This window comes from Helobdella robusta (genome assembly GCF_000326865.2).
Source record: "Helobdella robusta unplaced genomic scaffold HELROscaffold_4, whole genome shotgun sequence".
NCBI classification, from domain to species: domain Eukaryota; kingdom Metazoa; phylum Annelida; class Clitellata; order Rhynchobdellida; family Glossiphoniidae; genus Helobdella; species Helobdella robusta.
Window position 1 is genome coordinate 7,684,120 of NW_008704902.1, and position 15,460 is coordinate 7,699,579.

Below are 15,460 nucleotides of genomic sequence, written 5' to 3' on the forward strand. Positions count from 1 at the left end.
TTATTCAAGTTATTTATAATAAAAACTGATACCCAATCGTTTAGAATATGAATCAACTTTATAAATAGCTTGTTCTAAACTGGTTACACTTTCTTCCAGCTGATCAATCATTTCGAAATATGGTTGCAAATTTGCATCTAAAATAATTAATTCATTAGGAAGTACTACATTTATAAAATAACCAATAACCAACATTTGACATTAAGGTTTTCAATAGATGAACATATTCCAACTGACACATCTTTCATTTCCAAGAACTTTTTCGTAGATTCATAATTCATCCTTTCAAGTAATTGATATTCCTCACATGTACCTTGGATCAATCAATAAATTAAAGTTGAAGATAAAAAGATTTTTCATCTTTTATAGAAATTAGCATTTGTGCAAACTTTAGGGGGTGAAGCACTTTTTGCCAATCAAAAATTTTTTTCGGGGCGACATATCATTTTGTCCCTCAATAATTTTGACACCGAAATTCAACTAGGAAAGGAATGTGTGCTTATTTCATTATAACGAAAAATTCAACTTCCAAATTTTTTGTACGCTTGGTGAATTTCATTCATTCATTTATTTTAATCAGTCTTTTAATAAGCTACTGATCGTTACAATTCATATGACACCAGGCAAAAAAAAATAAATATGCTGAAATGCTATACAAATCCATGTAATAAAAAAATGATCTAAATAAAATCTTTAAAAAATAAACCAAAATTATTAATAAATTATAAAAATACGAAAACTGTATTGGACAAATTTGAAACAGTACATTAATGACGCATTCCGATAGCTTAATGAGACATGTATAATAATATATGAAATATGCTAATTACTCTTTACAAGTTTACAATGCAAAGTCCTATATATTTAATTATATACATGTCAGGGTTCGAGGTTCCATAATTAATAGCAGGTCGAAATGCGCTTTAGAAATGCTCATGGCTATTCAAGAAGTATGTGAGTGAAAAAGGAAAGAGTTGGCCGGAGCAGTTTTGGTGAGCACGTGGACGTCGAGATAGCATTGGTTTCGTTGTTGAAGTTTAATAACAGTTGACAAACATTTGTTTAAAAATTATTTATTTTACTATGAAGAGTTATATTTTGGTTTTCGATAATAAATTTTTTTTTTGTTACTTGATAGAAAGGCGTCACTCACTGCAGCGAAACCCGCTACAGTATATACATATATATATATATATATATATATATATATATATATATATATATATATATATATATTCTTGTGAAATTAGGATTTAGACCATATTCGATACAGTTTTCAAGAAAATCAACCACGTTAATACAATTATTATGTTTATACATTAATTTTTCAAGTTATCTACTTAAAATTTTATTATAATTATTTAATTTATTAAGTAAAAAACTAAAATTATTATTGTTCATGTTTATTAATATAAATAATTGCAAAAAGCTTTTTCGATATAAAATATATCATCGTCAGTGCAAAATATTTTTAAATAATAACGAAAATTACCGTTTATAAACAAATGACGTCATACAGTATAACTTAATTTTAAGCGCGAAACATTTTTGAAAATATTATTATTAATTATTATATACTATATAATTAACATATTGATAAAATTAACTTTAAATTATTTACATAGATATATATTAGAATTAAACAAAATAAATTAAAATTTTAAAAATTGCTGAAAAAACGACCATAAAATAAATCCACAAAATAAAAAGCAAAAATCATACTACAATATTCATGTTTCCAAGTTTATATTATTATCATTGTCATTGTTATTATCATTATTATTATTACAATTGTTGTTGTTGTTGTTGCTGCTATTGTTATTGTTGCTGTTGTTATTGTTGTTGTTGTTATTGACAATGATGATGTTGTTGTTGTAAACATTAGTATTTGAGTTGTTGCTGCAATTATTAACATTATTGTTGGTGTTGTTGTCATGGTCGTTGGCATCTCTAACATGGTTAACATTGTTGTTGGTAGCAACATGGTTGTTGGTGGTGGTTGTGGTAACGTGGTTGTTATTGTTGTTATTGGTGGTGAGAGAATTATTAATTAGTTTAGATAACTGTTGATAATGCAAGTTCAAGTAATTCAGTAAAGTTGCGAAGTGAAGACTTGGAGAATCAGCAAGAATGGTTGAAATGAGAATCATGTAATTGGATTAGCCATCGCATCCAAATTGAAATTCTTGACCTTCTGGTCCATACTCTTCCTCAGAAACTATTCGCATTGGTTGATAAAGCAGGTTTCAACGCCATTATGCGTGAAGATCCAGCTGATGTACCTCAATAAGCAGTTTGCGTTTCGTATAAGATTTACAAGGAATCCGTTAAATGTTGAAGAAATTTTAGATTTTTGTCGCCTTTTAGTTGAATATTAAAAAGGACAAGGTTAAGAATAATAGAAGTTATTCAAAATTGAAAAATGATTAGAACCAAGTTTATTATTATATTTTCATTTTTTTTGTAAATTATATTTTAAATCAATCAATCTTCGTTTAGCATCCAGAAACCTAGTTCCCCCGAGGTAGAACGTGGTTTACTTTGCCATCAATTTTTTGCGCCAAATTAGGCAATCAGTTGTATCCATTTCATTTAAATTTAGAGCTTTCATGTCTTGCTCGATTGTTTGCCAGGTACTTCAACATCTGCAAGAGAAGTTATGGCACTGTTTCCACTTCGTTTGACATGACCAAACCACCGCAGACGGTGTTGCCGGCATTCGTCCTTTATATCATCTAAACCAGCACGACGCAGGATTTCGGTAGATTTTATGTGGTCCTACAGACTAATTCGTTGCATCCATCGGAGCATTTTCATATCGGTTCGGTGAAGTTGTTGTTCCAGTCTGGCTGTCATTGGCCATGTTTCTGCGCCATATAACAACACCGGACGTATCACAGATTTATAAAGTCTTGATCGTAGTGGTAGTGGAATGTCATGCCGCATCAATATAGAGGCAAGGAGATGCCATTTATTCAAGTTTCAGCAAACTCAAGGATGCGGTTGCCATCTTAATTTCGTTCCCCATAGCCAAAACCGCCATGCACGTTGTCAAAACCATCTCTTTTCCCTCCAACGTGGCCATTGAGATCGCCTCCAATCAGGATTGTTTCAGATTTTGGTATTGTTGACATGGTGTCAGAGAATGCAGCCTAGAAGTCATTTATCATCTCTTCTGATTCGACTGTCTGTGGTGCGTATGCAGAAAAAATAATCATTGTTTGCTTTTCTATGCGAAGCTTGATCCACAAGAAACGTGAATTAATCTTTTTAATATCCAGCACTTCTTGGGCTAGCGGTTCATTGACAAAAATTCCAACACCATTTTTGGCCATCTTTTGACCATTCCAGAATAGTTTATATTTTTCTTTGTCTGAGTTGACATGACAGACACCATTCGATTTCCATCGGGTTTCCTGAAGGCAGCAGATGTCAATCCTTCTACGCTCGACCATTTCTGCAATTTCCATGCTGCGGCCTGTCAGTAATCAAACATTGAGCGTTACAAGTTCAAGTACCATAGAGGGGCCATTCTGAATTTTTCTGCAACATCCTTCCGCTATTGCATACTTCTCAGGGATTCTTAGCACCCCTTGACCACTTAAGGCCTGTTGGGGACTAGGGGCCGTTGTTTTTGTTTGTGATGGCATAGAATAAATTTTGGAAAAATTTTTCACATCCGGACACCCATCCTGACGACAACCACCAGTTATAAGCGGTGGGCCTAGCCTTTTACTCAAAAGCACGCATGGCAGCGTGGATGCAGTTTTATGTCATGCCCAGGACATCGTAATGAAAAAAAATAATATATTTGATATAAAAAACTCATTACAAAATCGCATTCAAATAAAAAAAAAATATATTTTTACGTTATAAAAAATATTAAGAGTCATCAATATGCTTGTATTACATTGGTATTAATTTTTATTTCATGTTTGTTATAGTTTTGTAAAATTTGAAAATTCAGTTTTCCAAGTCATCTTGCCCCAGAAAAAATTTATAAAGTTGGTGCCTTGATACATTAAATTACATCAATCAATCATTAATCAATCAATCAATAAATAAATGAAAGTTTATAGTGAATCAAAAAGATTTATCTAATCTAAATACTTGTTAGTTCACCATTGAAATAACCAACTGATTTGTTGAGCATGTCTTGGCACAGTTCTACCAAATGTTTTTTTTCTTTTACCTCTGTTATAATTTAAATGCAAATGAAAGAAAGATCATTTCTCAATAATTACACTGTACAACAATTTTTAACTTTTGAAAAAAACAACAATCAAATAGGATTATCTTTATTAAATCAGATGTGCTGATTCTGAATCTATAATCAGGCTGTAGCACGTCAAATTTTATTAAAATAACAATTGAATGATGGAACGTGTATGAACATGTAAAGAATATTTGTTATCACTTATAACACAAATTGTTCACTTGTATTTAATTTTATATTTAGTCTGGCGTCTGTATGCTGCATCGGGTTCATCATGCTTCAAATTCCAGCAGAAATCTGCAAGCATGGCAGGACTCCACTTACCTTTGTATATGTGTTCCATTGTAGCAATAGTCTGATGAGAGCGCTTACCATATTCGTCAGATACATCTCCATTGGCAGAGAAGAAAGAATGCAGAAAGTGAAGCTTCAAAAACATATTACAACCTAATTGTTGATAGGATGCAATTAATCCGTCTACCAGATTAGCATAATTTGATGCTTTATGTTTTTCAAGAAATTCCTGGCACACCTTCTTGAATGCATCCCATGCTGCAAATTCACATTGATCCATAGTTTTAGAAAACTTTTCATCCAGCATCAATTGTCCTATTTGGAGCCTTACAAAAATATCTTTATCCATAGTTTTAGAAAACTTTTCATCCAGCATCAATTGTCCTAATTGGAGCCTTATAAAAATGCCCTCTTTAATTTTGGTATCACTGATTTTTGGCAATTTGGTCTGTAAATACTGAAATGCAGGGTTTTTAACTGCTTTATGATTCTAAACTTGAAGTGAAGATTGGGCAAGATGATCTTCTCTTTCTCCACAAAAGATTCGTGAATGACGTTGTGCTAACCAATTCGGAATGTTTCTCGTTGTGGCCAAGATTTCCTCGTATAAAGTTAGGATTTCATCCTGCAATCCCATTTGCAGAGGAAACACATAAACTTGGTAAAACCAGCCTGTAATCCATTTAGAATAGCCACAACTTTTAAATCTGCACATATTAGTGATATATTCACATATTTTTCTTTCAGGGTTACCGAATGTGCTATGGGAATGGAAGGCAGCACATTTCCGGTATAAAGTAATACTGCTTTAATGCTGTTGAGTGATGCGTCAATAAACAAATTCCACTGAGATGAATCACATTACATTCCTAGATCAACAAACAATTCACTGATGTCATTACAGAAGCATAGAAAAGTATTGCTGCAGTTCTCTGAATCGCTTTCTAAATGACGAGACTCTAACATCACCAGCCAACAGATGCCACTGCTGAAGACGGGAAACAAGCACTTCATTCTGTTGCTTTGTTAAATACAAATATTGAACAAGATCATTCAGGTCAGATCCTGTTATGAAGTGGGGTTCACGGTTTGCATCTTCTGACAACTCGTAACTTTTATCATCAGTATCCTCATCTAAATCAGAACTGTATGTGTTTGGGATTTCTGATAGAGGAACAGGAAGTTTGGCCAAATGAGGAACAGGACAAATAGCTGAAGATAGATTTGGGTAGACTATAGCTCTGCGTGGGTAGACCTTAGAATTGTGACCTGAGATGTTGACAGAACAGAAATAGCAATCTGTACAATAATTTTGGGGTTCACGCCACACCATAGGCACCCCAAATGTTGGTCCTCCACCAGTCCTGTTTAGCCATGATGATACTGAACTAGCACACTTCACACAGCATCCATGAGGCACCCAGTTCTTGTCCTGGTCGCTGAATTTGCAACCAAAGTATAACTCATACAATTTTTTCACATGTGGTGTCAATCTTCGTCTACATCTCTTTAAGGTCAGTTTGCCAAAAATTTTGTCAGCCCGATTTTTACAAGATCTGGGCATTTTCTGTGCCAATACAATCAATAAATTACTTAGCTAACGACTCCAATTATAATAAAACAACTCCTCAGAACTACTAATCAAATGACAACTACTATTTCAACTGTCTGTGAACCATATATACACTTCATCACGGATGGTAAGGAATGCTGGCATAAGCAAAAATTGTAGGCAAGCAACGATTCTGCTGACGTAAGTGATGAAATTTTGTTGGCGTAAGGAAAGCAAATCTGCAGACGTAGGCAATATCATTTTGCCATGTAGGCTTAATGGGTTCAATTTCTTTATATACCTGTAAATGGAGAATATGAAATTGTGAATTTATATAAAATTGGAAGGTCACAAAACAAATCTGATATCATTTTTGTAATCTTCATGCCAAAATATATAAGGAAGTGCCACTGGCAGTTCCATTTTTTTCTTTTTTCTACATCTACAGTGTTATTAAAAATTAGTAAATTGATTAACAATTTTCATCATGCCTGTGGCATCTGATCACCGTTACAAATTAATTAAAATTTTAAATTAAAGGCAACCTGTGTGTAAGGTAAGGTTAAGAGGCAAACCCGGAAAACACAAAGTGGTTTTACCAGCAATATTTATTTATAGTCAACAGCTTAAAAAGACACATAAGCTCCTCCCACGGTGCAACTTAAACTAAATATAGCTTCTTGTTCGTTGCCTAGGAACCATACAGTGTACATAACTGCCATTATACTCGTAAATGGATGGTTTAAATGTTTTAAAATTTGTTGCTTGTGATGTGTTTATTCGCTCAATTAACAATGAAAAAATCATACTGAATTAACTCAACATGCACATGCATAAATGCTAGAATTATTTTTCTGCTGGTTATACGAACATTAAAAGAAAATTAAAAGAATTTTTAATAATTTTTATTTTACAATTCTTATTGAGTTTAAAAAGAAAAAACAAGAATGAAAAACGTTTGACAATGTAATCTACTTTTCAACACTTTCAGATAAAAATCGATCTAAATTTTAATCACCCTTGGTTCACGTTGAAATGTTATAGCTCAATTCCTATACCTACTTTAATGTTCAACCAGGTTGTGCTTATATAATTATTATATCTCAACTTATGAAATTTTAAAATAACCGTATTTAAACCTCAACTTATGCCTATATGACTTTGTTACACCCATGGATAAACTTAAATAGATATAATACACCTTGATATACTCAATACGTTAAATTTACAAAAATTAAATTTCCGTATTGTATTATTTCTTTATTTACATTAAAATTAAACTTAGGTAAGGCCAGAATATAACATATACAATATGAATATATGCTCTAAAGTCCATATATATGCGTAGGGCAAACTTGTAAATATATTTTGGGTATACGGCTTCAATTTACCAGCTTACGACTTTGCTATTATTATTTAGTTCGACTTTTATTTGCACCGGGGGGGGGGGAGGGGAGGAGCTTATGTGATACAAACTGTTGACTGTAAAAATAAATATTGCTGGGAAAACCACTTTAAGGTCTCCAGATTTGCCAGGTTAAAATTGTAAGTAAACAGTTTTGAATTTTAAAACTTGTAAATGTAAAGTAAATATTTAGTATTTACTATTTAGTAAATTACCTTGGCAATGCAGATGAGAGACTTCATTTGCCATCGCCGACGTTTATCCTTATCCTGTAAGTAAAGTAAAGTAAAGTTTACAGTTTACAGTGGAAAAGGTTCAGAAAATTAACGGCTAAACCGCTAAACTAAAGCAAACTTCTAAAATATAAATTTATCTCTTTTCATTATTATTAACCAACAATTATCGTTGTGCGACGTACAACGGGCAAGAGTATAAATTAACTTAAAAGTCAACTTAGATTAATAATGAAAACAACGTGTATTGTATCCGTAGTGGATGTAATACAAAACCAAAGGGGGTTGTGTCAATGATAGATTCCGATATCTTAGAAGAGATACATAATATGCCAATACTCAAAATAGCTTACACATCAATTTTATTAAAAGTCTACTAAATTTTTCATATATATATATATATATATATATATATATATATCTTGACCCGTTGTTGTTTCTCTTGGCCCGTTGTTGTTTCTCGTGGCCCGTTGTTGTTTCTGCTCTATACGTCAGAGGTATTTAACGTTGTTGAATAATTTGGGCTGACAAGTCATGCTTTTACGGACGATATTCAAACAATAGTTAGCAGTGCAATAGATTCATTCCCGTAGGAAATGAAAAGATTTGTAGAATGCTTGTCAGCTGTTGATTTATAGATGTCGCAAATTGGTTTGAAATTAAGCCGAAATAAAACTAAACTTTTGCCGGTGGAAACATGGCAGCAGTTGTCAAAATTGGAGGTAAACTCGATCACAGTTGATGAAGAAACATTTTTATTTTGTTACAATTTGGCTAATCTGGGTGTGATTTTTTATTCGAATTTAACAATGAAGCACCATATTAAGATGGTTTCAAGAAATTGCATGTATCAGATTAGAAGATTGAATCAAATTCGTGGATCATTGAACGTCTCTACGCTTCAGACGCTGGTTCATGCTTTTGTTCACTCGAGATTGATTACTGCAACAGTTTGTATTATGGATTGCCGGACAAGTCCATCCGTGTATTGCAGTCTTTGCAAAAGAGTGCGGCTATGGTTGTGGTTGGCGGTCGATGGGATGATCATGTGAAACCTATACTTAAAGATTTGCACTGGCTAACTGTGAATAAAAGAATAATTTACAAAATTTCTATTTTGATGAATAAGGTACTCACAGGTAGTGCTCCAAAGTATCTGCAGGATAAGATCAACAGTGATTTGCCCCGTCTGACCGGGATTCATCTAAGATCATTTGATATTGAATCGGTTGATAGTTCCTGCTACAAACTTATGTATTGGTTCACGAAGCTTTGCTGTTTCAGTACCGACTGTCTGGAGTGGTCTGCCGGCTTCGCTCAGGGACACTTGGTTGATCATGACATACTTCAGAAAGAAACTCAAAATATTTTTGTTTTCGTTACGGTGATATCTTAATTTTTAGAATTGTTCTATAGTGTTTTTTTGTTTTTTGTAATTATGTTGAATTGTTACAGTTTTTTGCAGCCAGACAATTATTTCTACGTTTAACTTTATTTTAGTGAGGATATGTTTAATCTTATGTTTAATTTTGTGTTATTTTATTTTTTGATGGCGCTTTTGAATTTTAACTAGCTAGCGCTAGATAAATCTTTTGATATATATATATATATATCTATGGGATAAAAATTTTCGACTTGCTCTTTTTATAAAACTCGTCAGTAGCTCAAGTTTAAACACTAACATAGCACAATTATTATCTTAGTAGACAACATTGCAAACTACAAAACGCGTCTAGCCTAAAACGAATTGGGTGTTCACAGAAACGCATCTTTTGTCGTGGTGAGACTGCAGTGGCGGATCTAACGTTTAGCAGACTGAGCAGCTGCTAGGGGCCCCGGACGGCCAAGGGGCCCTGTGTACAAATTTATCCCTCAAAAAATACTTCAAATAAATTTTCCAATATAATGAAATTTCAAAATTTGAAAAAATCATAAAATTTTAAATAATATTTGTTATTAATGGAAAGAGGGGCCCCATAAAAAAAATTATTTTATAAAAATAACTGAAATAAATTTTGAAATATAATGAAATTATTAAAAAATTCTTTCAATTACTATGCTGAATTCAACGTTAATAAGCGTTTGCAAACATTAGCAGTTTACAGTAATATGTTTGAAAACAATCTGTCATTCGTTTCGTTAGACATCCTTACTTTTCTGTCTTTAATATCGTATCGTTGTTTTGTTGTTGAAAGCGCGTGTTTTTATTTTTTAAAAAAGTATTGTGGTCAAATAATTAAAACGTTATTTAGTTGTCTGTTTTTTTCTTTTATTTCAAGTACCTAAGTGGTAAACATTTTTATTTACTTTTGATATAAATTCATTAAATGAATTTCATTTTAATTAATTACAAATGGCTTTTATAATTAATTGAATTGTTTCAATATTAAAATTCAAACTTGGCAGATAGATGCTATTAAAACGTAATTATATATTCACTTAATATATTAATGTTTGTAACAAATCTGTCGACAAAATATATTCAAATTCGTTAAAAGTTGTTTTTAGTTCAAAGATGTATATAACCTATATAGTTATAAGTTGGAAATAATTGAAAGTTAAAAAGCCTCTCCACGACACACTAAGTTTGGGGGCCCCAAATTTTTTTTTTTGCTTAGGGCCCCCGCTTGACTTAATCCGCCACTGGGTGAGAGATGGTGTACTTTATATACTCGTACTGGCCGTACTTGTGAGAGCAGGTCGGAAATTCTCACTCTTTATAAACTCACGTACTTCTGGATTCAAGTCCACTCAATATATATATATATATATATATATATATATATATTTATATATCAATCAATCAATCAATGATCCTTCTTTGTCCATCGAGGGACCGTCGAGGCCGATGGTGTATATCAGTTAAAACTTAAAAATGACACAATAAGTATATATGTATATATATATTATATATATGCTGGTAAAATACTTTAATTAATGTATTAATTTATAAAATCTACCAAATTTCTAGCGTTAGATAGTTTTTTATTACATTTATCATGACAAGAAATATTAGAAATGTTATTAGAAATTAGAAACATTTAGAAATATTGAGAAATGTGATAAAAAAATATATCTATCGCTATAAATTTTGTTGATTTTATATATATCTATATATATATACATATATATATATATATATATATATATATATATATATATATATATATATATAATTTAATTTAATAACATATATATATATATATATATATATATATATATATATATTGGTAATAAACCATAATTTTTACAATATTTTATAAATTCTACCAAATATTTTGGCGTTAATATGTTTGTAGTTCGTTTATTAAAATAACTATAAACGAACTATAAACACATTAATGTCAAACATTCGGTAGAATTTATAGAATATTGTAAATATATATATATATATAATATATACAATAATATATATATATATATATATATATATATGTGTGTGTGTGTGTGTGTGTGTAATATATTCCACCGATTTATTACAGTTTATCAACTTGTATTCGAATTTTTCAATTTTTTTCTCTCTTCGTGCTGACATCAACTTCTGGTGCTTCTGGTCTATGGTGTGGTTATTGAATCTGTTACCCGTCAACTTAAAAAGACTGGAATAAATTATTACAACCTTACCTATTAAATTAAATTATTTTTGGGACAACTAAAATATACAAAACAATTATTATATATAGAAAAAATACGAATCTTACCAAAAAATTGATTCAACTAGCGATTGAAATTAGTTTAGTCGGTAGTCAAAGCTGAAACCGAGTTATCTACTAAACTGCATAACACTTTTAAATAGAATTTACTTCTTTTGCACATTAACAAATTGTTTAAATCCAGAACCTGAATCTTTGACGGCATGAATAAAATAAGGTACAATTACATTTTTTGGAATTGTTATAGTGTCCGCACTTATATCAACAAAATGTAATCAATTTTTTCTAATAAATACAAATTGACTAGCAATATAAACACTGAAAGTAAACACTCAACACAATAAAAGCGGCCAGTAATAAAGAGTGGTATCTAAATAATCCGATAGTTATATATATATATATGTATGTGTGTATGTGTGTGTGTGTAAGTTATTGTTTGTAACTGAATCAAGACATATGTGGAAACCAATTTTTAACTCTAAAAATAAAATAATTGTATGAAATAAAAAACAAATATAAGGTAAAACGTAAAATATACTGCCAGCTCTGCCATATCAATCAATAAATAAATCAATCAATCAATCAATCTTCGTTTAGCGTCCAGAGACCCGGTTTCCCGAGGTAGAACGTTGTTTTCTTTGCCATGAACTTTTTGCGCCAAATTAGACGATCAGTTGTAACCATTTCATTTAAATTTAGAGCTTTCATGTCTTGCTCGATTGTTTGCGACCAGGACTTCTTTGGACAGCCTTTGGGACGTATTGGTTTTGTGATTTCTTTCATCACAATTATAAATAACAGTGGACTGAGAATCGAGCCTTAATGAAATCCAACGCCGATGTCAAATGCATCTGTGTTTCCAACCGTTGTGCTGACGAGAGTCTTAGTATTCGTATACATTTCCATCACAAGTCGAACAAGATATTCTGGAATGAGTTGTCGACGTAGACGCCACCTGATTGCTTCACGGGGAACTCGATCAAATGATAGCAGATGACAACAGCGATTCTCATTTCTGGATTGAGTGATGAGGCTATCGCTGCATACCTCACAATCAATGTTGGAGTAAACTGTTGACACCACCCAATCGGCTATACATGCCAAAGCATTTTTTGATTTTGAGTATGTAATAATAGGAACTAAATAATTATTAAAAAAAATCTTAGAAGGTAGAGAATCTTAGATCAATACTGGGTAATTCAAAAAATGGTAAACAACGAGTTAAAAATAAGTAAATTTAATAAATAAATGATGTTTAAAGCACAGCTTCTAATTTTTCGTCTTTTTTAAAAATGTTATTTATTTGTAAATAAAATTTTATTTTATTCGTTTTTCAATTTAATTTATGAGTTCAAGCTAAAACTCTTTTTTATTAGTTCATGAATTTATTGACTATAGAAATTAATTTGATTGATTGATTGGTTTATTTTAATAATGAAATAGGTTAACATTTGATTATAATGAACGCAAGCTGATTTTAAAATATTTATTAAAAATGGTCAGTGCTATAAGGCATTCGGATTTGCACGGCTAACACGCCGCTGAGATGCTATAAGGCGTGTGAATTCGTACGGCGAATTGAACGTGTTAATCTTAATCAATGCTATAAAGCGTGAGGCCGCACGGCGAATTAGACGGTGAGATGCTATAGGGCGTGCGAATCGTGGGTGAATACGATGCTTGAAATTATAAATCATGAGGTACCCCGCACGCCGAATTCGACGTTGAGATGCTATAAAGCGTGCGAATCACAAGCGGGCGAATACGTTTGAACGATAAAAAGCGTGAGAATCGCACGACGAATTCGACGTTAAGATGAAAATAGAAAATAACCCGCACGTCAAATTCGACGTTGAGATGCTATAAGGCGTGCGAATCACGAACGGGCGAATACGACGTTTAGACGTTTGAAATTATAAATCTTGAGAAACCCGCACGCGAAATTCGACTTTGAGATGCTATAAAGCGTGCGAATCACGAACGGGCGAATACGACATTTAGACGGTGAAAAGCGTGAGAATTGCACGACGAACTCGACGTTGATATGGCCGAAGTCTGTACAACAAAGTTGACGCTATTTTGACGATACAGGACGCAGTCAAAGCGCAAAATTTGACGTTTATACGTTTATTAAGACGATATAAAAGCATTTTTGTTATAGAATGACAATTTTTAAAATTAAACATTTATTACATCAAGTGTCATATAGTAACACACACAGACAAACACACATATTTACACAGTAATGCACACGGGTACATTGTTCATGTGTTGAGACGAAACAGTTACCAAAAGACCCAAAATTGTTATATCAACACTGTCGACAAAACCATGGCCCTTTCGGTAGCCTTTTCATTTCAACACATGAACAGTGATACTAGTTTATGCAGCCATCACACTGCACCCACGAAGTACGAGTTTGATTGTCTCTTCCAGAGTGATGTCCACAAACAACACAAACATACAAATTTTGTCCAATTGACCACATCTTATTTTCTAATTTTGTCCATGCTTCATTGGAAAAATATCGTTTCAAGGTAGACATATTAGCACGGTCATCTGTGCATCTTGGATCAATTATTTCTTTAACGTCGTTAATTGATGCTATGCAATTCGTCTGAACACAGTGTTTGGCTGTTACTTCAGATGAAACGCATGAGAGTCTGAGTTGATCCTGCGCAGACGGACGCAATTTTTCAAATGTAAGTTTGCGATGTTGAAACAGTTGTTTCCTTTTTGCTGGACGCCCTTTACGCTTGATAGCAACAGGATACAGAATGTTTGAATTTGCAGTTTGCCCATTTTCTTCTGGCGCAGTAACCTGTAAGTTATCAGCAATATCATCTTCTATGATTACTGGTTGACTGCCACTGGCCACATGATCTGCAACCTCCTTCTGTTCACTGCTGCTTGATACGTCAGCTTCAACAACCTGGTAAAATTCCAATATCGTAATTTTTTAATTTAATTAATTATTATTATGTCATATATTTTTAACTACTTGCATATTGTTTGTTGAATGTCCTGGTAATGACATTATGTCCTGGTTATGACATTAAACTGACCCTCACAGCCTTGTGAGTGATGTTGGATCATCAAAGGCTAGGCCCACCGCCTATAACGGTGGTTGCGTAAGGAAGGGCGTCCTGCATGAAGTTTGGCCAAAAAAATATTTATGATGACAGAAGTGATAATGGCCCTTAGTATTCGGTAAAAGAGGGTGCGAAGAATCCCCGGAGACCCAGTCCATGGGGTTGCGGTGCAAGGCCTTGTGGGTGGTCTGGCTACTGGCACCCCACTCTGTAGTGTGGCGGTGCAAGGCACTATGGATGGAACGATTACTTGTAGACCAAGGGGTTGGAGGTTTGGTACCTGGAATGTAGGCACGTTGACAGGAAGGAGTTTGGAAGTGGTGAAGGAGTTGCAGAAGAAAATGGTTGACGTGGCTGCATTACAGGAGATCAGATGGAAAGGAGAAGGTACAAGGTTTGTGGGGGTAAAGGTGAAAGGTATAAGTTGTGGTGGAAGGGGGATGATGGTACGGGAGGAGTTGGTGTGATGGTAAGAGAAGAGTTGGTGGCGAAGGTGTTGGAAGTGAGGCGGAAAAGCAATGGTGTAATTGTGGTGGTGATGGTGTTTGAAAAGATAATAGTGAGGGTAATATCAGGATATGCTCCGCAACAAAGTAGGAAGGAAGAGGAGAAGGATAGGTTTTGTGATGCTTCTGACGAGATTGGGCAAGCGGGGTTGGATGAGTTTGTGGTGTTGTTGGGTGATTTGAATGGTCATTTGGGGGGCGGATGCAGACAGATATGAAGGTGTACATAGAGGATGAGGAAGGGCGTAGAGTGTTGGAGTTGGCGGATGCACATAGCATGGTGGTAGGGAATACCTGGTTTACAAGGGAACCAGCACGATTAATTACATATAGGTCAGGGGAGCATAGGTCAATGATTGATAAGGGCGAAGCATAGAAAGTATGTAAAGAATGTGAAAACGATACCTGGTATGTTGCAGCATAGTATGGTTGTGATGGATGTGGCTTTAAAAGAAATGGAGAGGAGGAAGAAGGATAAGTTTGTGGCAAAGAGAAAGACATGGAAGTAC

At 33.4% G+C, this 15,460-nt stretch overlaps 5 protein-coding genes across 5 annotated transcripts in view; 1 reads left to right on the plus strand and 4 right to left on the minus strand.

Annotated features, from left to right (window-relative positions):
* Positions 1 to 9: 9 nt before the first annotated feature.
* Positions 10 to 4,168, minus strand: HELRODRAFT_67423 (hypothetical protein; the record flags this gene model as incomplete). Its single annotated transcript, XM_009024321.1, has 3 exons — positions 10 to 137; positions 194 to 313; positions 4,111 to 4,168. Coding segments are annotated over 3 exons (306 nt in total), but the record flags the coding sequence as incomplete, so codon positions are not given.
* A 265-nt stretch (positions 4,169 to 4,433) lies between these two features.
* On the minus strand, positions 4,434 to 5,147 carry HELRODRAFT_162893 (hypothetical protein; the record flags this gene model as incomplete). Its single annotated transcript, XM_009024965.1, has 2 exons — positions 4,434 to 4,938; positions 5,077 to 5,147. The coding sequence occupies 2 exons, from the start codon at positions 5,145 to 5,147 to the stop codon at positions 4,434 to 4,436; spliced, it is 576 nt and encodes a 191-aa protein (XP_009023213.1).
* Positions 5,148 to 5,408: 261 nt separating this feature from the next.
* HELRODRAFT_162894 (hypothetical protein) lies at positions 5,409 to 6,074 on the minus strand (the record flags this gene model as incomplete). The annotated part of the gene is made up of 1 exon (XM_009024966.1): positions 5,409 to 6,074. One exon carries the CDS (start codon positions 6,072 to 6,074, stop codon positions 5,409 to 5,411), a length of 666 nt encoding a protein of 221 aa, XP_009023214.1.
* A 7,656-nt stretch (positions 6,075 to 13,730) lies between these two features.
* Positions 13,731 to 14,390, minus strand: HELRODRAFT_162895 (hypothetical protein; the record flags this gene model as incomplete). The annotated part of the gene is made up of 2 exons (XM_009024967.1): positions 13,731 to 14,285; positions 14,355 to 14,390. The coding sequence occupies 2 exons, from the start codon at positions 14,388 to 14,390 to the stop codon at positions 13,731 to 13,733; spliced, it is 591 nt and encodes a 196-aa protein (XP_009023215.1).
* A 211-nt stretch (positions 14,391 to 14,601) lies between these two features.
* Positions 14,602 to 15,460, plus strand: part of HELRODRAFT_162896 (hypothetical protein) — a gene marked incomplete at both ends in the record, with an annotated part of 2,355 nt that continues 1,496 nt past the window's right edge. The window contains 2 exons of the mRNA XM_009024968.1: positions 14,602 to 14,716; positions 14,811 to 15,115. Of these exons, the coding sequence (XP_009023216.1) occupies positions 14,602 to 14,716; positions 14,811 to 15,115 (420 nt within the window). The remainder of the gene's footprint in view (positions 14,717 to 14,810; positions 15,116 to 15,460) is intronic.